The 23,329-nt window shown below is 34.9% G+C and overlaps 1 protein-coding gene and 1 long non-coding RNA gene across 2 annotated transcripts; one reads left to right on the forward strand and one right to left on the reverse strand.

Annotated features, from left to right (window-relative positions):
• The first annotated feature begins 2,580 nt into the window (after positions 1-2,580).
• Positions 2,581-4,327, forward strand: LOC109166664. The gene is made up of 3 exons (XR_002051703.1): positions 2,581-2,727; positions 2,806-2,910; positions 4,241-4,327. It is a non-coding gene; the product is annotated as an uncharacterized LOC109166664 (long non-coding RNA).
• A 2,333-nt stretch (positions 4,328-6,660) lies between these two features.
• LOC109166593 (CO(2)-response secreted protease-like) lies at positions 6,661-11,745 on the reverse strand. Its single transcript, XM_019315491.1, has 9 exons — positions 11,461-11,745; positions 11,097-11,377; positions 10,394-10,505; positions 9,780-10,284; positions 8,261-8,361; positions 7,926-8,174; positions 7,715-7,829; positions 7,405-7,615; positions 6,661-7,329 (listed from the first exon to the last, which is right to left on the reverse strand). The coding sequence occupies exons 1-9, from the start codon at positions 11,655-11,657 to the stop codon at positions 6,773-6,775; spliced, it is 2,328 nt and encodes a 775-aa protein (XP_019171036.1). The 5' UTR covers positions 11,658-11,745; the 3' UTR covers positions 6,661-6,772.
• Positions 11,746-23,329: the final 11,584 nt, after the last annotated feature.

Below are 23,329 nucleotides of genomic sequence, written 5' to 3' on the forward strand. Positions count from 1 at the left end.
ACATGAGAAAATTGATTGTTTTATAAACAGTTGTATGTTGTATTATAAGTCTGAAATCAATGATAGGCACTGTAAGTTTATTGGTGAGCCAAGATTTAAACATCACCCACCTGGATTTTCTCATGCAAATGAAGTGCCCCTCAAAAGAATGCATTACCTTCATATTATCCCTAGATTGCAACGTTTGTATGCATCACATAGCTCTGCTTCACATATGTGATGTCATTATGAAAATCACCACGAACCTGGTATTATGTGTCATCTTTCTGATGGTGAAGCCTGGAAGTACTTTGATAGAAGGTTTATTGATTTCGCAACAGATCCTCAAAATGTGAGATTAGGCTTGTGTTATGATGGATTTTCTCCTTTTGGTTTCAATGCAAAGCCGTACTTTTGTTGGCCGATTATGATTGTTCCATATAACCTCCCACCTTCAATGTGTATAACTACACCATACACATTCTTAACCTGTATTATTCCTGGACCGAAGAACCCAAAAGCCAATATTGATGTCTATCTGCAGCCTTTAATTGATGAACTTCAATTGTTATGGGAATTGAAACAAGTGTCTTAACTTATGATGCATCACTTAAACAAAATTTTATGATGCGCATTGTGTTAATGTTGACCATCAATGACTTTCCTACATATGGTATGTTATCTGGATGGCAGACAACTGGGAAACTAGCATGTCCTTATTGTCTTCATTATTCTAAATCATTTTATTTGAAGAATGGTCATAAAACATGTTGGTTTGATTGTCACCGGCAATTCCTTCCAATGAATCACTCCTGGATCGGAGGAAGAATCGAGATATATTCGTCAAACGACGAATAGAGAAATCAAGACCTCAACCAATTTGGACAGGGGATGAGTTATTTCATAGTTTGGAAAATATTCCAAAGATTATTGATGGTACAATTGTTCGCATTGAGAGGTTTGGACAATCACACAATTGAAAAAAAAAAAAAAAACATATTTTGGATTTGCCTTATTGGAAGGATAATTTTCTACGACATAATCTTAATGTGATGCATATAGAGAAAAAATATGTTTGATGACATCTTTCACACGGTTATGGATGTCAAAGGCACAGCCAAAAATAAAGACACGCCTAGTGCACATCTCGATATGAAGGACGTATGTAATAGGCCAGAACTTGAGTTGGTGGAAGAGAATGGACGTTATTTTATGCCCAATGCAAGCTATAATTTGAATCGTACTAATCAATTAGCTGTCTACGAGTGGTTACAAACTTTGAAGTTACCTGATGGGTTTTCTTCTAATTTGGCTACATGTGTTGATTCCACATCTTCTAAATTAATAGGGATGAAAAGTCATGATTATCATATTTTTATGCAGTTTCGTTTGCCTTTAGCTTTCAGGCTTTTACCAAACTGTCACTGGAAACCTTTGACTGAGTTAAGTGCGTTTTTCAGAAATCTTTGCTCTACATCCCTACGTGTAGACAAAATACATGAAATGGAAAACTCGATTGTTTTAACATTGTGTAAGTTAGAACGTTTTTTCCCTCCAGCACTGTTTGACTGCATGGAATACTTGCCTGTCCATCTTCCCTATGAAGCACGTTTAGGTGGCCCAGTACAATATCGTTGGATGTATCCATTTGAACGCTTCCTCAATCACTTGAAGTCCAAAATGAAAAACGAGAGATATGTTGAAGGTTCAATTGCTGATGCATATATGTTTGAAGAGTCAACACACTTTGCATCATTTTATTTTGATGATGATGTGCATAGTAGAAGAACAGGGATAGGTCCAAACCTAAATGATGGCGGCATTGATCCTAACTTGCCAATTATTTTGTCAATATTTAATCGACTAGGTCGGTCGTTGGGCAGGAGAAAAACAAGATATTTGAGTGTAGAAGAACGTTTCGTCGCTCATCAATATGTGTTACTAAATTGTGAGGAGGCTCAACCTATTTTAAGGTATGTTTGCTCCACTTTTTCTTATTTTGGTTTCAAATGTATATATCTAATATCATTATTGTAGGATATATGAAAATGGTTTACGACGTTATAATCCTGGTTGTACTGATGAAGATTTAGACGATGAAATCGAAAGCAATTTTGCATAGTGGTTTAAAGAATATGTAAAAAGTTATTGTTCTTTGTTATTCTTGATTCATTATTATCTATATTTTTTTATATGACATTTTCTTTATATTTATTATTAGGTATATTGCCCAACGAACAATGTGTGTAACCAATCACTCATTGATTTGGCATCTGGGCCGATAATGGAGGTTAGCACATACACTGGGTATGTCGTTAATGGTTTCAAGTTCCAAACTGTAGAACATTGCCGTAGAAAGTTGACTTCTAACTACGGAGTGTCAATCAAGGGAACGAGGTTAGCACAATCTTAATCAAATTTTTTGGCACATTGCAAGAAGTTGTTGAGGTTGAGTACTCCAATGTTCCAATTAAAAAGGTTGTTCTCTTCAAGTGTGAGTGGTTTGACCCAACACCCAATATTGGGTCAATATTCAACTCTGAATATGGCATCGTTGAGGTGCTCTGCAATAAACGATATAGAAAGTATGATCCGGTTTTAGCTCAATACCGTAGCATTTGGGATAAAGAGAACTTCAAGAAAACTGCTGAGAAGAATAAAAGAAACAGAAATTCGGACTGTGGGGGATTGGGACCGTCACTGCGCACTGCAGGTTCAATCCCCATGACTGAGCATCGGAGAAGATTGGTAAGTCATTTACTACTATTTAAATACAGTTTATAGTTAAACAACAATATTAATATTTGGTTTATTGTTCTTGGATAGAAAGAAAAACTTGGAGAATAGCCCTCCCATGCAGCATTGTTCCAAGAAACACACAAGCGCAAAAAGACTATTGAGTTTGTTTGCAAAAAAGCGCAACTAGTAATGGTAAGATACTAAAACTTTCCTAGCATTAACAGTGTAGCCCTGGTGAAATGGTGATGTGTAGGATTGGGATAATTGATATAATTATTTGCAAGTGATCGTTCTTAGAAAAAAGCTAGAAAATGATGTGTTCACCCTCTATGTCGCTACATGTGTTTTTGTATATAAATGAATGTGTTCTAAATGCAAAGCAAAAAGAAGAGAATGAAAATTTATGGTTATATGCAAAACAAAAGGTAATTTCTAATTTTTGTTTATTTTAAATTTTATATTGAAATAAATTCTTTTGAATTACTGTTTAGTTTATTAAGTACACACTTAGTTTTAAGTTATATAAATTGTGTTCATGTGTTGTACTGTGTTATATAAATTGTATTGTAAATACTGTTATATACTTATATATGTGGAAGTATGTTTCAGAAACAAGTTAGGCAAATTCACACGCATATGAATTTACATACTATATTGAAAGGAAAAAGTTAGGCAAATTCACACGCATATGAATTTACATACTATATTGAAAGGAAAAATGTTATAAACTGTATTGTACATACTATATTTTGTTAGATCTAAATAGTCTAACTATACTAAATATTAGTATATGAGAGATCTGACCTCGTATGAGCGGAAGCGATAGTCGTGTTGATCTCCAACCACAGTTGATGTTCCTGTTGTGTTGCCTCTTAACGGTAGACCGTTAGCCATGTTTTGCCTCAGACTAGACTCAGAACCCTAGATGGTGTATTCGTGTCTACTGAGCAGTCTGAGTACCGTAACTGAATGTGCTATCTAATCCATAAACATGTATCCCATCAACCCAGGTTTATATTAGGCACAGAGTCTAATTGACTAACAACTTCTAGTTATTCAGTCTAGCCAAACCACTTAATAAGCCTAGTCAACTTACACCACTTAATTAAGGAACTAATATATAATATACAATATATATTATTAGAGAAAATCTTACATATTGTACATACTATTTCTAGTGCTCTGGGTTGATCTTGTGTGTAATGTGGATTTCGCTTTTTCAAGCAGTGCTTTCCTAGATTTAATTAGCTTAATTGAGTGATTGTAGGCAGCTTCCTTGTTTGAAAAAATATGGTCCCTTTTTATTTGAGTGATTGTAGGCAGTGTTGTTGAATGCAAAAATAGATGCCAAATCTTCCAAATTAAAGTTTATTTAGTTAAGATGACAATGGTTTAATCTCATTATCCTTTGATTATACATGTTGGAAATGAGGATGGTCTGCATGGTTAATTAGTAGTACACACTGATTAGTAATCTTATTATCCTTTAATTTGATTATATCCCTCGAATATGTGAATATAGGAGGCTGTAATTGAAAAACATCAAACTCAACCTGAGCTTGGAGATTCAAATGTGTGGTACGAGGAAACCGGTGGCCTTAAGAAAGGATTGTGCATTTTTGGATTCGGATCAGATACCCCACACTACTTTCCTGAGGTTGTGAGGTAAAACAATTCATAATCTAGGCAATCATCCTCACATGTAGCTTGTGAGGAAAAAATTAAGCAACTACAGGAAGAGAACAAGTAGTTGAAAGACAGATTTGCATGGGTGGAAGCTCAAATTGCTGCATTTTGTGGTTCAAATCAGCCGTGTTTCTAATCTACTAATCCATTCGGTAGCCATGGAAGTAGTGGTGTTGGGCTAGATGATCTTGGATTGAATGATGTCACACAATCTCCTATGCAAGAGCAATAGGTCAAGATTCAAACTTTTTTTGTGATGCTACTTGTGATGTAGGAAATATTTTGATTTGTATAGTAGCATTTTAGAATTGGAAGCTAGTGTTTTGAAAGTGAATGTTAGAATTCACTACTGGAAATTATAGAATTTCCAACCACCTGAAAGTGATCTTAAATCAAGTCGAAAGTCTTGTTCCGACCACTTTTAGTATCCGGAAAAACCTTTGTTGCTATTTCCGATCACTTTTTACTTTCGACTTGATTTAAGATCACTTTCAGGTGGTCGAAAATTCCATAATTTCCAGCAGTGATTGAAACATTATGTGTAAATAAATATTCTATGAAATGTATAATATTTGTAGTGTTATGAAATTACTACTTGTTTTAAAATTGGTAAAGCAATGGACAATTTGTAGGAAAGTAACAATAGAAATAGTAAATCTGGAACAACAAATCTGAATAATTCCAAAACTATTTACTTGTTAATTTCCGACCACTGGTGGTCGGAAATCTGAAATAACAAATATTCTTGGTTCCGATTTTCCGACCACAGCTGAAGCAAATGGTAGCTGACCACTCCTAACTGGAATTGATAGAGAGCTCATAGAAATTATAAAGCATACTAGAAAGCCACTTTTAAAAGTCGCCCCACTAAAATCATTCCACTTTCAGTCCTAAATATCCAAAATATAATGCTCTCATTTTGTGAAAATTTTATCAAATTTCGCCCTACTACGGTATTTGGACATTTTGGACTAAAAGTTTAACAAATCAAAGTCGAAAACCAAAAGTGGAAACAACACTATACTTGAGGGATCAAAAGTGGAATAAACTCCTTAGATGATGATGAAGTCATGGTTAACCATATCTTTGGTTTGCTAAATGATGAAAGGCTGAAAAGATCTTTTTTATGCCATCCTTTATCACTAGCATTTGCCCTCTACTTGTAATAGTTCCAATTCACAAGGAATGCTTTCACTATGCCTGCTCACAGATTTCATACCTAATCTGTTAATTGGTTTCAAAATCCTTGATTTTTTGTAGTAATCTAATGGTCTCAAGCCCAAGAATCACCATCTAATATCTAAGACTACAAGTAAAACTTTGTTTCCATATTTTCTACAATTCATATCTTTGTCAAATAAACCACATATGACATGGAACTAACTCTATATTAGTTTATCTGCAGACTGCAGAAAAAATATAATTAAAGCTCCTTCAATGATATAGATTCTAAATCTTGTTATAGATGCAATTTGTAGTGTTAGCATGTTCACAATTTTCTATACTAACAGTGATGATATTTGAGTATGCAGCAGCTTTGCATAAAGATCAAGATATAGCAATCTTTGATTAACTTTAATTTAAATGCGATCAAAGAACGACATTTGACTACATTCTATTTATTTATTTGAAGTCAATTTTAACTAATGAAGTGCAAAAAGCCAATCAAACATAGGCCAAAGGGCAATGAAACCATCAGAATATGAGACCAGAGACTATAACATCTTACTGAAATAAAAATGACAAACTATTGGATCACCATTTACCAAATAGGCTCTACCCGATTCCTCAACCAAACACTTCAATCAAATTATTAGGATTGACATACTACCTAAACTTTTTAGGATATAATAAACAATGTCTTGATTTAAATGATTGACAAATGAGTATTATATTGGCTTATGTTGTACCTAAAATGTCGGAGCAGGCTGAAAGTACATGTGTTTGATTTTCATACTCGTCTTTATTTGCCTCAAGTTAGTAGAAAGGGTGGAGTTGTGTGTATATCAATATCATGGCGGCATGGCCTGAGGTTTTGTATTGTGTGAATTGCTGTCTCTTAGCTACACGGCTACACCTATGGATAACGACGAAATGAACCGTGAGATGGATAAGAGGTTTGAAAACTCAAAGCCTTAGCTTTTGCAGTAAGCAAGCAACTGATTTGGCTGTTAATTCCATATGTTAAAACGTGTAGAACAGATATTGTTTGTTTTGTTAGTGTTGTTTTATCCAGATTTAGAAATACCATGATCGTAGTTTACAAACACTCTGGCATAAAATATTGATGTGTATAGTAACATCTCTTTTGGACTTTAGGGATCAGTTCACATTGTCTAGCCATCTGTCCCTTAATTGATAGACTCCCTTACTCAACACTTACAACGATTGGACTTCTAACTCTATATTTTCCACTAGTCCATGTAATTGACCCAAATGTGTCTGTCTCAAGGGATGATGAAGCTGTAAAGATCACAGTATAGCTTAACTTCTTCTCTTGTTTTGTAAACACCAACTTATTTGGTGTTACAGTGACCTCAATGTTTGTTAGTGCTTCAATTGTTGCAGTGTACACTGATTCTTCGGGGCCAACATTGCTTACAGTTCTTGTAATTGCCTTAGGCTCACCTTTCTTTAGATTGGAGACGGCAATGGATGGGTAGTTGATGGCGGAGATCACGTCTTCTGTGAACTTCTTGGGGCACTTGAAGCCCTTGGGGACAGTTGACGAGATGAGCCGAATTTGAGATGTGTTGTAGCCTGTTGCACAGAGGAAGTGCAGGTAATCTGCAATCTCAGTTTCGTAAACCAGTCCGGGATTTAATGCTGCTGTGGGATTTAATTCTCCTGCACCAATGTCATACGGCGTGGCAATTGCTCCATCTGTTGTCGTTATTGGCGCATTCAAATTGTTTGTCTGCATGGCTAGAAGTGGAGACACATACAGGGTGTTATACACAGACAAAAGAAAAGGCAAATATAGTACGTTGTGGTTGTTACCTGTGGTCATAACTGCTGATCTGATTGCAGAAACACTGAAATTTGGGTTTTGTGCTTTCACTGTAGCAACAATCCCTGAGGTATGCGGACAGGCCATGGAAGTCCCAGAGATTAAGTTGTAACCTGGATAACTCTTGACAGGGATAATCTCGTCCCCATCAATATCAGGCCACGCGGCCAGAATGTCAACCCCAGGCGCACAAATGTCAGGCTGCCATGCAATTCCCCAATTCAAAAAAAAATACGCATTATATGTTGTTTAATTTGTTTGCCTGTTGGCACATAAACTACAGGAAACTAACTAACATACCTTGAGGAGATTCACGCTTGCAAGCGATGGTCCTCTTGATGAGAAGTATACTACTGCAGGTGCCGGTTTATTTCCTGTCACTGTCACAGTTGGGAGGATGGTTGCCACGGGATTCCTTAATTCACAAAAATTAAATTTATATATTGATCTAGAATCCATAACAGAATGACGGTTATACAAAGAATTTAATGTTAAATGATGCATGTTTTACTTGGTTGAGCTGATGTAGCTGAAAATCTGGTTGGCTTCCTTTTCTAGGATTATGGATCCCGGAAAACCACCAAGTTTCAGCGCCATTATCCTATCCTCGGGGTCGGGGCTGACCAGTATTACTGCAACCCCGTTTGCATTTTTCACCTCATATATCTTAAGGCCAATGTAAGAAGTCGAGTCGCGGGTTTCGCATAGAATAATCTTCCCCTTCGCCTTCTCAGGGTCTAATGACATGGGTAAACAATCCCTGAAACCAACTTTCATCTGTTAGTAATGTATATATATAGTACTACCAATTTCACTCATTTTTAGCCATGAATGGAAGTATATTACCTGGCGTTGCTTTTAGTAGCATTCTCCAATTTAACCGACGCCCCCGTCGCCAATGGATACACCGTACTTTTCTTGAGTTTTCCAATATAAATTCCCCCGCCCTGTACTCCACACAGACAAGCTAGGCAATTAGGATACGACATATATGTGTTGATGTGATGTGAATGCTTTGGTTGGTTGTTGTACGTGTGTTCAGGCCCGGCCCTGGGCAAGTGCAGGCTGGCCCATGTTTAGAAAGGGCCCACCATTCCCATGACCTCTTATATATATGCCATAGTATTTTGTATAATTATTTAACATACATTATTGTTTTAGATCTTTGTGTTAGCTTAGTTAGTAGGACTTTGCTTTTTTTGTCCATATGGTCAATGGATCGAATCCCCTAGATGTTGTTTTCCATAAAATTTCCCGTATGTACTAGTTAATAGATAAATTAGGGATACTATTATAATATCTTTTTAGTTGGTTGAGTTGGTAAGACTTGTAGTTTGCAATTTTGTATACTCATGGTCAAGAGATCAAATCCCCTCATATATATTTTTACATAAAATCTTTCCTCCCTACTTTTTAGTAGATGAATTTAGGGATGTTATTATAATAAAATTGTAACTTGCCAAATTAATTTCTATTTTTAATTTGTATTTTTTAAAATTTAATTTGTAATTTTGTGATTTTTTTTTTTTTTTTTTTTTACCTTTAGTAGACTTGTAGTGAGATTTATAATATAGATTGATTTGTGATTCATATCAAATTTTGAATCTATTTCTATTCGACTAATTTACTACTTATATTTAGAATATGTGTTATTTTGTGAACTTTATAATGAGTTATGTATATATAATATATTTTGTGATTTAGTTATGAAAATATTTTAAAAGATAATTTTAAATTTTTTTTATGAATTATCTAGTCAATGTAGTAGTTTAGAAGTTTTATTGTTTGTCATCGTATTCAAATCAATCTAGAAAAATTTGAAAGTGATCTAATTTAAAAAAAAAAAATTATAAATATGATATTAATATAGAAGATTTGTGATTTAGTACGTGTTTTTTATTCAAACTATTTTATGCAATTAGTTATGTTTCATTTTTGAGTGTTTTGATTTATTGTTCCCAATAATTAAGATTTTATGCTATGCTCTTTTTTTATAAGTTTTATTTTATAAATTGTTTTTAATAATTATTTTATTATTTATTATAATAATAATGTGATTGTCTATAAGCTATATTTGGTTTTAAACTATTTATTCATTTTATAAACTATATAATTCTTTATTTATGAAAACACTGATGCGGTTATTGATTATTTTAAATTCACGAATGCATCTATAATTGTTTTCATGTGTATGTAAAATTGTTAAAAACTTGTGAATCTTATTTAAGTTATTGGACATTACTATTTTTTTCTTATTTAATTTAAATTTTAGTTATAAAAATATTTATTAATTTAATATAAGGTCCATTTTTGTTGCTATGTCCTGGGTCTATAGAATGATAGGTGTGTTGAGTATGATGAGTACCTTGATGACTGTGCCGTCGCCCAAGATGATTTGTGACTGGAAATCGCGGTCAATGGTGGAGGCGGCGACAGTGAAAATCCATGGAGCTTCGTTGACGACACTACTGCGGTCTGGTCCAGAGTTTCCGGCGGCGCAGACCACAACAATGCCTCTCTCGACGGCGTGGAACGCACCGATGGCGATAACATCGGTGGAGAAATCGGGTTTGAGTCCACCAAATCCGCCCAGTGACAGCGACAACACGTCCACACCATCCTTAATACCATCGTCGAACCCTTTCAAGATCGCAGATCCTTGGCATCCGACATTCTCGCAAACTCGGTACATGGCAATTCGCGAAGTAGGGGACCCACCCCTGGCCGTCCCTCTAGCTTGACCGTAGTATGACGCGTCATCAACCAGCGATCCAGCTGCCGTGGACGCCACGTGGCTTCCATGTCCTATACTGTCCCTGGCCGACGGGACGTCCATAACATCCGGGTAATATCGTGCCCCAATTAATTTTCTGATAACATAAGTTTATGTTAGTTGAATTCATAAACTGGACTACTGCTACTCAAATATTGCTGCTTATGGCGACAAACGTGGTACGTAAAATTACTCTAAATTATTACCTGTTGCAGTTGGAAGAGTTGAAATCATCGCCTTCCTCGCACTTTCCCTTCCATCGGGCCGGGATCGGTCCCATGCCGTCGTCATTGAAGCTAGGAGATTCAGGCCATATTCCTAACATATATAGTTTATACATCAACAACATTGTTATTTAGTACTCCGTATTATATATATGTATATTTCTAGGCAATTTATATCCTGCACCACGGCGCGCGTTGCATTGTGAGCCCGGATGCAAAACGACGTCATTTCAATTTTATTTTTTTTTTTTTGAAATTTCCCACCCCAGTGTTTGGCAGTTAATTTTTCTTTAAAAAAAAATCATGTTCAAAAATGTACATAATGTTATACTAGAATACACATAATTGTATACATGAATATACATAATTATATAACAAAATATACATACTTTTTTTTTAAAAGATAATACACATAATCTAACATAATACATAATAAATATAAACTTTTAACATAATACACATCAACTCTTAACATAATACACAAAAATTCCCTGATTCGGATGTACATAATTGTATAAAAGATGTACGAACAAATATACATAATCACAGCAACTTCCTACCGCGTCGGTTTGGGAGGCGCGCGGCACACAGTGCTACGCGCGCCGTGATGTAGGGTATAACGTTTGATATTTCTATATATGTAGGTGATAAAAAATTGATTGGACGAAGAAATGAAATGAAAAACCTGAGTCCAAGATGCCTATTATGGTATCTGCTCCACTGGAAGATAATGGTTGAGCGGCGGCAGTTGATGTTGATCTGCGGAGATTAGTGGGAGAGATTTTTGTATAAGAAATGGAATCCAGAAAATCCCAGGAGCGGGTTGTTTGGAGCTGCAAAATTGGATCAGGAAAAACAGACACCACTCCGGGGTTTTGAGCAATGGATCCAGCTTCTTCCTCCGACAACCTGGCTGAAAACCCACAGAACCCATTTGTGTAGGTGTACACCAATGCATTCCTATTCCTGCAGATCAGATACACATATATATATGTTATTAGTATCAGTGAATATAACGATGACAATAATATATATATTATTAGATTGACCTTTTCGTCAATGAGGTGATGAGCTGAGCTTGATCCTTTCGCATGGCGCCATTGCTGGATGGGGCTGCAGCGCCCATATAGACTATGTAAACTTTATCATTTTGTTGTTGCGTAGGAGGCTCAGGCTCAGATTCTCCGACACAAGAGCAAAAGAAGACGGCAGAGACACACAAAAACACAAACAATAATATCTTCATAGTGTTCTAGCTTGGTATTGCTGCTGATAGATGATAAATTGATAGACTTTAACCAAACAAGTATCCCTATATATAGTGAGGTGAGGTTTGTTGAATGAGCTAAGGTAGGATAGCAGAGGGCCAAGAGGGCGGGCATATATACACCCAAAGTTGGAAATTGCTTAGCTTATATATCCCAACACTCCATTCATGCAGCAGTGGTGGTGGTGGTGGTTTGTAGTGTCAAAATTCTTATCAAAGATGGAAGAATAACAATAAGATTTGTAATTTTATGTAACAAAATGTGAATATAATTTATTTGTTTCTTTCTTTCGTTTTGTAATTTTATGTAACAAAATGTGAACTTATTTGTAACAAAATCTTATATATCATTTGACGAAAGAATGACGATAAATATTTGTAAGAGTAAATACCACCTATGGTCCCTCGAGTTTGGTGGCATCGCCATCAACGGTCCCAAACTTCCGTAATTACCATCCGTCATCCTCCGAGTTGTCAAAAGTTACCTTCTAGCGTCTTTCCGTCTCAGCCGTCAAAATGGAGGGTAATATTGTCATTTGACTTATACGAAAAGAGTTAATACCAACCAAGGTCCCTCGAGTTTGGTGGTTTGGCCATCTTTAGTCCCAAGTTTCCATATTCCATTATTTTCCTTCTTTCATATTCTCTTCTTCAAATGTATTATTATTACTATTATTTATAGTTATTATTAAATTCTTATTATTATTACTATTATTTAAAGTTATTATTGTTATTATTAAATTATTATTATTATTATTATTATTATTATTATTGTTATTATTATTATTATTATTATTATAATATTCATATTCATATTATTATTATTATTATTATTATTATTATTATTATTATTATTATTATTATTATTATTATTATTATTATTATTATTATTGTTGTTGTTGTTGTTGTTGTTGTTATTGTTATTATTAAATTATTATTATTATTATTATTATTATTATTATTATTATTGTTATTGTTATTATTATTATTATTATTAAATTCTTATTATTATTACTATTATTTATTGTTATTATTATTATTATTATTAAATTCTTATTATTGTTGTTGTTGTTGTTGTAGAAATGTGCAAATGCTATATAGGATGAGTGTATTTAATAAAATCAAAAAATTAGAGAAATAAAAATCTGGAGGAATGAAAAAATGGAGAAGGATATCTGGAAAAATGGAGAAAGAAAACCGGAGAAATGGAGAAATGAAAAACTGAAAATGAAAAAACAGATAAATGAAGTAAACGACCCCTATACATTTGTAAATTTTCTTTAATATTGTATAGGAGAAGAGGGAGTTCGAGTTGGAAGTTGAGAAACCACCAACTTTCTTTAATATTGTTTGGCCAAGTTTGGGACTAAAGATGACCAAACCACCAATAATAATAATAATAATTTAATAATAACAATAACAATAATAATAATAATAATAATAATAATATGAATATGAATATTATAATAATAATAATAATAATTTAATAATAACTTTAAATAATAGTAATAATAATAAGAATTTAATAATAACTATAAATAATAGTAATAATAATACATTTGAAGAAGAGAATATGAAAGAAGGAAAATAATGGAATATGGAAACTTGGGACTAAAGATGGCCAAACCACCAAACTCGAGGACCTTGGCTGGTATTAACTCTTTTTGTATAAGTCAAATGACAATATTACCCTCCATTTTGACGGCTGAGACGGGAGGAAGTAACGGAAGGACGCTAGAAGGTAACTTTTGACAACTCGGAGGATGACGGATGGTAATTACGGAAGTTAGGGACCATTGATGGCGATGCGACCAAACTCGAGGGACCATAGGTGGTATTTACTCATATTTGTAATTTAGGTAACATCATAACAAAATTACTCATGCCATTCGTATTAAAACCGAGCCATCCTAACACACAATAATGTTTTTTTTTTTTTTTTTTTTTTTTTGTTTATGTACCTAAAAAAAAAAAAAAATTAAAAGTTTTAACCTAATTTTGATAAGCTAAGGTTAGTTTAATATACGAGTAATAGTAATAGAGGGAAAAGTTTGGGCTTAGCTCACTGGTTTAGTATGCACTAAACAACATTTGGGATAAGAGACCAATAATGTTCGAATCTTGGCAGGTTATAGTGTCTCAAAGTGGATAAATTTCTTGTGAGGATTTGTTCTGTCAGGTCAGAGTGTGAGTGGGTAAATCCCTTGTGAGGATTTGTTTTGTTAGGTCAGAGTGTGAGGACCATTGGGATTGGGGATTCGATCATTGGGAGGAGAAAGGAAAAGGGTTCAATCAAGTGCTATGATTATATGGATTCTTAACATATGCAGATTACCAGCTTGCACAAATTGAAATCCTGGTGTATTTCCCTTTCAAGCCAATTTCTAAGTAAAAATTCTTGTGTCATTTACCTATTATTTTCGTACTTCATTTTAACAAAATTCTGTTGGTAAATTCTAATTTAATGTAAAACATTTACCTATTATTTTTCATACTTCATTTCAACAAATTTCTGTCGGTAAAATATTTAAATTTGTAGGTATTTAATATTTTATCTAATGCTAAATTTGTTACTATTTTACTATTTTTTTGTAGTGAAATGTGAATCTTAAAATATAATAATAATAATAATAATAATAATAATAATAGTAATAATAATAATAATAATAATAATAATAATAATAATAATAATAATAATAATAATAATAATTGCACTATATATCTATATAAATTTAGAACAATGAATCTGCCTAACATTCTAATTTAATTTAAAAAACAAAAAAAAAAACAAAAAACAAAAAAAAAAAAGATAATCAAATAGGTGAAACATGATTCTCTTATTTAAAGATTACAAATTCAATTCTTGTCAACTTTCTTAGATTTGTGGCCTGGGTTACCTCTTTTTGTGTGGTTTGTGGACTATTACACAAGATTTAAATATAAAATTTATATTCTTTCATGTCAAATTTTCGACAATGTAACTTTATTAATATTTATTTTTAATTCAAAATTATTATGTTTTGTTTTGTTAATAATAATGTTAATAACAGTACGTCATATAAATGATCTCAGCTCCTTCAATTGAGCAAATACCAATTTTGGTCCCACGAGTATTAGCAAAATGACAGTTTTGGTCCACATGTTTAATTCCTACCAATTTTCATCCACGACTATTGTTTTAATACCAATTTTAGTCCACGACTAATATTTTAGTGACAAAATTCATCACGTCGGTCACCAATTCGTTTAAGATATGCTGAAATATGAAATTATTAAGAGTATTTTCATCCTTTTTCAAATTAAGATCCAAATTTGAGCATAAATAAATGGATTTAAGCTATAAGATCGATTCCAATTCGCAGCTTTTCTCTTCAAATTAAGGTATGATGAAGAGGAGAACTGCAAATTGAGATCGATCTAAGAGCTTAAATTCCTTTATTCATACTCAAATTGAGATTTAAAGTTGAAAAAAATGAAAATACCTTTAAAATTTTAAATTTCGGCATGTCTTAAAAAGAGGAGTGACCGGCATGATGAATTTTGGCACTAAATCAATAGTCGTGGATGAAAATTGGTACTAAAGTAATAGTCATGGATGAAAATTAGTAGCAATTAAACATGTGGATCAAAACTGTCATTTTGTTAATACTTGTGGGACTAAAATTGATATTTGCTCTCCTTCAATTTATATAAAATACATCTAAATACCTAAAAGAAAAAAAGTGACAGCTAATTACTTTAGGGTGTGTTTGGAAACCTGGAAAATGAGTTCTGGAAATCATTTTCCAAGTTTCCGTTGTTTGGATGTGCCTGGAAAATCAAGTCAACGGAAATCATTTTCCGTTGACTTTGGAAAATAGGCTTGTTTTGGAGGAAAATGACTTCCTTTTTTTTTTGGGGGAAGTCATTTTCCAACTTTTACACCAACATCACACCACCACCAACATCATCAACACCATACCACCACCACCTCACTACCACCATCACCACCACTACTGCCGCCGCCACCACCACTATACCACTGCAACCACCGCCACCACACCACCACCACCAACACCATACCACCGCAACCACTACCACCACCACCGCTGCCACCACCACCACCACCACCACCATACCACCGCAACCATCGTCGCCGCCACCACCACCACGATACCACCGCCACCACACCATCACACCACCATCGCACCGCCGCCACCACCACCGCAACCACCGTCGCCGCCACTACCGCCACCACCGCAACCACCGTCGCCGCCACCAGCACCAGCACCACCACCATCACACCACCACCACTACCACCGCCGCCACCACCACCACCGCAACCATCGTCGCCGCCGCCGCCGCCACCACCACCATACCACCGCAACCACCGCCACCACCACCACACCACCGTCGCCGCCACCACCACGACCATACCACCGCCGCCACCACCATACCATCGCAACCACCGTCGCCGCCACCGCCACCACCACCACCACCATACCACCGCAACCACCGCCACCACACCCCCACCAATTATTATTATTATTATTATTATTATTATTATTATTATTATTATTATTATTATTATTATTATTATTATTATTATTATTATTATTATATAACGAATAACACCACTACCACTACACCACCCCCACCACCATAATATTTTTGATATATTATTAGTTATTTTTATTATATTTAAAATTATTATTATTATATTATTATATATTATTATACATGTTGTAATATTCTAAATAAAATAATTAAAATGTTTAATTATATAATTCTACTCATTTTCCAGAAAATGAACCAAACACACAAAAACAGTTTTCCAGAATGCAACCAAACACTGGAAAGGAAAATGTTTTCCGGAAAGTGACTCATTTTCCAGAAAACATTTTCCAGAAGTCATTTTCCTGCTTTCCAAACGGACCCTTAATCGATTGCTGTGAATATAATAAACGAAAACATATAGTAAATGTGTTTACCATAAAAATAAAAAAAAAAAATAATAAAAATAAAAATAAAAGCTTTTTTTCAACATCAATTGGTCGTTATTTGGGTGAAGTTAATTAGTAGAAAGGGTGTGTATACGAATATGATGGCCTGAGGTTTTGTATTGTGTGATCGAGTTGCTGTCTCTATTACCTACACCGACCAAATGATTAATGAGCGACGTATAACCGTGAAGAAGCGCAAAAGCCGGATGGATAAGAGCTTTTGCATGCATTAAGCAAGGAACTGATTTTGGTTGCTAATTCTATATGTTAAAACGTGTAGCACAGATATTGTTTGTGTTGTTTTCTCCAGATTTAGAAATACCATGATTTGATTGTTGTTTACACACACTTCCCGGCGGTGGTTGTAAGCGATGGTGCTCCTCCTCCGTCGGATCCGCCGGCGTCTCTCTCTTTCTCGGCGCCGCACCAGATCAGATAGGTTTTAATTGTTTGATTGAATGGAGATGAAGCTGATAAAGCAAATTATTGTGTGGACCATGAATATAAATTATTTGTATATTAAATGTACATTATTATCAGGACTATGTGGTCTAATAGTACCCCGGTTGGATTTCCATTTGGAAGGTTGTAAGTTCGAGCTTCAGTGGAGGCTTTGTGTTTCAGTAGGTTGAGAAAGTACAGTATCAGATACTACATTGTAATAGAGCTAGTAGCATTAAAAAAAATGTATACTTTTAGTATATTAAAAATGTAATTTTTATTTATGGTCCACACAATTGGACCTTTTCGCGTGTCTGCTGTTAACTCCTTAAAAAAAAAATTTATGCTTCGAATGTACAGAATTGTATAATATAATACACAGAATTTTTATAATTAAAAATCCCCATGTTTCGATGTACAGAATTATATAATAGAAAACACAGAATTTTATACCTGAAAACACAGAATTTTATACTCGAAAACACATAATCTTTTTTAAAAGGATACAAATCCCCTGTTTCGAATGTACAAAATTTTATACCTGAAAACACAGAATTTTATAACAAAATACAAAACAACGTCGTTTTGGGATGCGCGAGGCGCACATTGCTATGTGCGCCCTGGTGCACGGTATACAATTATTATTGTGTGGACCATGGTACAAAAATAATGTATATTCAGTACAAAAATAATGTACATTGTATTTAGAGGATGTACATTATTTTTGTACTGAGTGTACATTATATAGTATAATGTACATTCAGTACAAAAATAATGTACATTTAATATATTAAAAATGTATTTTTTGTTATGGTTCACGTAACATTGTGTGGACCATGGTCCATACAATAATTTGCCCACGGTATAACGATTGGCTGATAAGCAATCGTTATACCCTACACCACGGCGCACATAGCACTGTGCGCCGCGCGCCACCCAAAACGACGTCGTTTTGGGATCATTTTGGGAGGCGCGGTAGGAAGTTGCTGGGGTTATGTGTATTTGTTCACACAGTTATGTGTATTTGTTCATACAGTTATGTGTATTGGCTCATACAGTTATGTACATTTTTTATAAAATTATGTACATTCTTTTTATACAATTATATACATCCGAATCAGAAAATTTGTGTGTATTATGTTAATAGTTGATGTGTATTATGTTAAAAGATTATGTTTATTATGTATTATGTTAGATTATGTGTATTATCTTTTAAAAAGAGTATGTATATTTTGTTATATAATTATGTACATTCATGTATACAATTGTGTGTATTCTAGTATAACATTATGTACATTCTTGAACAGCGGGTTTTTTTTTAAAGAAAAAACTATTACCATTCACTGGGGCGAGAAATTTCAAAAAAAAATAAATTTAAAACGACGTCGTTTTACATCTAGGCGCATAATGCAACGCACGCCGTGGTGTAGGATATAAATTGTCGCTGATAAGGGGTAAATCTGGGCCGGGTCTGAAATAATGGTCCAGACCCACTTCTTCTTTTTAAAAAAGGGCCTGCCGGTCTATATTTTAATTTGGGCTCAAATTTCTCATTTTGGGCCGACCCGCTTTCTTAAGGCAAATTATATCATGCACCGCGGTGCATAATCAATTATGCATCGAGTTTCAAAACAACTTTGGCGCTGTTTCACAAAAAGTAACTATGTTTTTCAGTTTCATTTTGTATACAGTACAGTTTCATTTCGATATAATTACAGTTTCTTTCGATATTTATACACTTAAATATGTGAAAATGTTATGTAATTTTATTTTATATACACTATAGTTTCATTGAAACACAACTACATTATCATTTCGATATAACTACAATATCATGCACAATATACACTCAAATATGTGAAATGTTATTCAGTTTCATTTTATATACACTGCAGTTTCATTTCAACACAACTACAATTTCATTTCAATTCAATCGCAGTTTCATTTGATAATATAAAAATAATACGTGAGGAAGTGTCGGTTTAGATACACTGTAATTTCAGTTAGAAATTAATACACCAAACATGCGCGCTCCATTAACTGTAACGACACGTCGTTTCTTTACTTAAAGAAACTGCGCTGTTTTTAGACCGCGTACCACAAAACTTTTGTATTGGGCCTGCATGTTTTTAATTTGAGATGGTTTTTTTATGCATCAAATTAACTGCACAATATTATGATTTTAATTATTCAATTTAATTAAGGGCAAAACCATCATTTAATATCGCGGTAGACCTACATTGACACAACCATCCTCAAAGAAGACCAATCTCAATATTAATTCATGTGAATAGCAAACAAATTAAGCTTCAATCTATATTAAAGGTCAAAATTACCTCTAAAAAAATTGTAAAATTATCATAATACATTGATTTTTAATTTTTTTTATGCATAACAATACATGAAACTTTGAGTTGATGTATTGATCCATACAAAATTTTCTAGCTAAACTCACTATATATCTATAAAGTATCACCCCATTTTTACTAGGCCGCAACAAAGATTGAATCCAAGTACAAAGTGGAAGGGAAGTATGTGATGAAGGTCACGTCCTAATATGGTCCTTTCATTTTTCAATTAGAAGAAATAAAATTGTTGAAGAATTAGCTATCCATAAGGCCAAAACTATGTTACCCAAATAAAAGTTGTCGGGACAAACAAGTCAATAACAATATAGTTATGATGATTTTTTTGGTTGTCAGAGGCTTGGAAGGTTAAGTCAATATCTCCTCTCAAAGTGTGACAACGTTTATTGATAGAAATAAATTTATACATTCCTTACAAGTTATAATTTTTGGTCTAGTTATATGTGTTTAATTAATACTGACAATTGACAACATGTTACGCGATTGAGGTTGGCAGATGCTCGAAGAGTTTGTTGGGCGGAAAATGCAAACGTTGTGCATTTGAAAGCTTGCAAAATATGCAAACTTTCATTACACTGTGTCAAGAAACAAATAAGAAAATAATTTTTATTTTTAGCCACTTCATCTTGAAAGTGCAATACTTTTAAAGTTAAGGTTAGCATAGGGGACTTCACCTTCTAAAGGTGAGCAAACATATTCGAGTGGGCGCACAACCATTATATTAGTCACTAGCTAAGATATGACCTAATTCTTGAAACTTGTGGGGCAATAAGTATGTACTCCACATGGCATTAATGTGGAACACAGATACAGCTCATGGGATTAGGAATGTAGGATGGCATGCACAAACATTATTAGTCTCTAAATCTAAGTGACTAATAATATTACAGTTCACTACTGGAAATTATGGAATTTCCGACCACCTGAAAGTGATCTTAAATTAAGTCAAAAGCAAAAAATGGTCGGAAATAGCTATAAAGGTTTTTCCGGACACCAAAAGTGGTCGGAACAAGGCTTTCGACTTGATTTAAGATCATTTTCGGGTGGTCGGAAATTCCATAATTTTCAGCAGTGGTTACTCCGTGCTTACAACGATTGGACTTCGAACTCTATACTTACCACTAGTCCATGTAATTGAACCAAAGATGTCATTCTTGAGAGATGATGGAGCTGTCAAAGTCACCTTATAGGTTAGTTTCTTCTTCTCTTTCGTAAATACCAACTTGTTTGGTGTCACTGTGGTCTCAATGCATGTCATCGCTTCTATAGTTGTAGTGTACACAGATTTTTCAGGACCAACATTGGTGGCAGTTCTGGTAACTGTCTTAGGCTCACCGTCCTTGAGCTTAGAGATGGCGATTGATGGGTAGTTGATGCTAGAGATGATGTCTTTTGTCAACTTACATAGCTAGAAATTATGGAATTTCCGACCACCTGAAAGTGATTTTAAATCAAGTCGAAAGCCTTGTTCCGATCACTTTTGGTATCCAGAAAAACCTTTGTTGCTATTTCCGCGCACTTTTTGCTTTTAACTTGATTTAAAATCACTTTCAGGTGGTCGGGAATTCCATAATTTCCAATAGTGTTATCGGGGCACTGGAAGTCCTTGGGATTCGTGTTGGAGATGAGCTTGATTTGGGATGTGTTGTAGCCTGTAGAGCAAAGGAACAACACGTAATCTGCAGTCTCAGTCTCGTAAACCAGCTCGGGCTCTATCGACGCCGTGGGGGTTTGCTTCTCCTGAGCCAATGTCGTACGGCGTCGCTGGTGGTCTAGATGATGTAGTGTATTCATATTATTTGTCTGTATGGTTGGAAGTGAAAGAAGAATTTGAGGTTATCGAAACCAAGTGATCTAGTAAGAGTTTACTACTATACCAAAAATTATAACAACTTTATTTCTTATGCTCGTCACATTTTCTATGGGCAAGGTGCTGGATGTGACTCTTCAGAGCCTCAACCTAACAATCCACCTGGTGCTAGACTTAGTTCTACAGGCCTCTGGCCTACATACGTACCCGTGGTCATAACAGCCGATCTGATTGCTGAAGCACTGAAATTTGGATTGTGTGCCTTGACTGTAGCAACAATTCCGGATGTATGGGGCCGGGAGTGGACATGGAAGTCCCTGAGATTATGTAGTAATGGGGAGGATTCTTGCCGGGAATAGCTAGGAGATGTTCAGTACGCCATGCTGTTAGAATTTTAACCCTAAGTACACAAATGTCTGGCTGCAGCAATTATATTCGAAACAAAAAACATTGTCATGCATGCATGCATCCTACGATGTTGCTTTGCCTGTTGGTTCAATTATATTCCATGCATTTTATACCGTACCATACATAAACCAGATAGCTAGAAGGGTTCTGTTTTTCCTTTCAGCGATGCCATTTTGTTGGGGAGAGTAAGGTGCAGTTACTTCATGGATTATACCCGAAGTTTCACATAAGGTTTTTAGCAATAAAGATTCATACTCTCCACCTCTGTCAGAACGAAGCCTCTTTATTTTCAAGTTTAACTGATTTTCTACCTCAGTTTTAAAAATCACAAATTTGTGTTCAGCTTCATCTTTTGTTCTCAAGAGGTATAGTTTTGTAAAACGAGAGTAGTCATCTATAAAAGTTATATAATAACGTTTTCCACCTTTACTTTCAGTGGTTTTAAAATCCGCTAGATCAGAGTGAATCAATTCAAGTATAGATGAAGTTCTATGAGTTACCGCAGAAAATGGCTTCCTAGTAAATTTTGCTTCAGCACAAGTTTCACATTGAGAGCATGCATCATTAGACAAGTTTGGCAACATATTCAGGCTTTTTAATCTATTTAAGCACTTTGAGCCAACATGTCCTAATCTACCATGCCATAAATTAACTGAAACAGTAATATAAGCCGAAGGGGAAGCATTATTCTTATTGATAGATTCTGGTCCAATTATAGATATGTCTAACACAAATAATCCCCCCCATAGATACCCTTTTCCGAGAAAAGTCCCACACCAAGTCATAACCAATCGGTCTGACTCAAGGACAATTTTGATCCCGACCTTATTAAGTAGGCCCCCGGAAATTAAGTTTCTACGCGGAGAGGGAACATACAACACATTGTTCAGTAATAATTTCTTGCCAGAATTAAGCAATAACTCTACTTTTCCTCTACCACTTACCTCAGAAATGCTGGAGTTGCCCATGAAGACTTGTTCTCCTCCAGTGACGGGCTCGAGCACCTTGAAAAAAGACTTGTTGTTGCAGAAGTGGCGAGATGCCCCCGTGTCCACGACCCACTCGTCTGGGTCTCCGACCATGTTAATCGCAGTAATCACTGCTGCTACGGCCTCGTCATCCTCCGTGGTTTCTACCACATTTTCTTGATTTTTGGATCCGCCATTCTCTGATTTTTTTATTTGTGGACCCTTTGCAATGATAGCACTGTGCAGCTCGGTGTCCATGTTTCCCACAAACATAGCACTCGTCGCTCTTGCCCTTTTTCTGAATTTTTCCATTTTTGATGCGATTGTTGTTATTTTTCGCATTCCTTTTTTGATTTTTATTTTGATCACCTTTTTTATGCCTATCATCTTTTCCTGTAGTCTCAACAATGTTAGCCTTTGAATTGAAAGAAAAGGATTCAGATTTTTGTACCGTGCGATTTTCCTCTTCAGTGTTGATGCTACTGATAAGTTCTTGAAGGGTGTAGTTGCGTCGCTCGTGTTTCATTTTACTTTTGAAGTCTACCTACGACCCGGGCAACTTATCAACAAGTGCTTCGGCCAGGAATGCATCGTTGACTTAGCACCTTCAGTTCGCATATCAGAAACCATATTTTCGAAGTCATGTACCTGTTCCACCACGGTTTTGGATTCGGTC

The sequence above is a fragment of the Ipomoea nil genome, unplaced genomic scaffold (assembly GCF_001879475.1).
Source record: "Ipomoea nil cultivar Tokyo-kokei standard unplaced genomic scaffold, Asagao_1.1 scaffold3104, whole genome shotgun sequence".
NCBI lineage: Eukaryota > Viridiplantae > Streptophyta > Magnoliopsida > Solanales > Convolvulaceae > Ipomoea > Ipomoea nil.

Excerpts from the sequence above, each read along its gene's own strand:
- LOC109166593 (XM_019315491.1), bottom strand. The coding sequence starts at position 11,657 with ATGAAGATATTATTGTTTGTGTTTTTGTGTGTCTCTGCCGTCTTCTTT. Across the intron at positions 10,285-10,393 it reads AACTCTTCCAACTGCAACAG|AAAATTAATTGGGGCACGAT; the intron begins GTAATAATTTAG and ends TTATGTTATCAG. Across the intron at positions 8,362-9,779 it reads GCGACGGCACAGTCATCAAG|GGCGGGGGAATTTATATTGG; the intron begins GTACTCATCATA and ends TGTGGAGTACAG.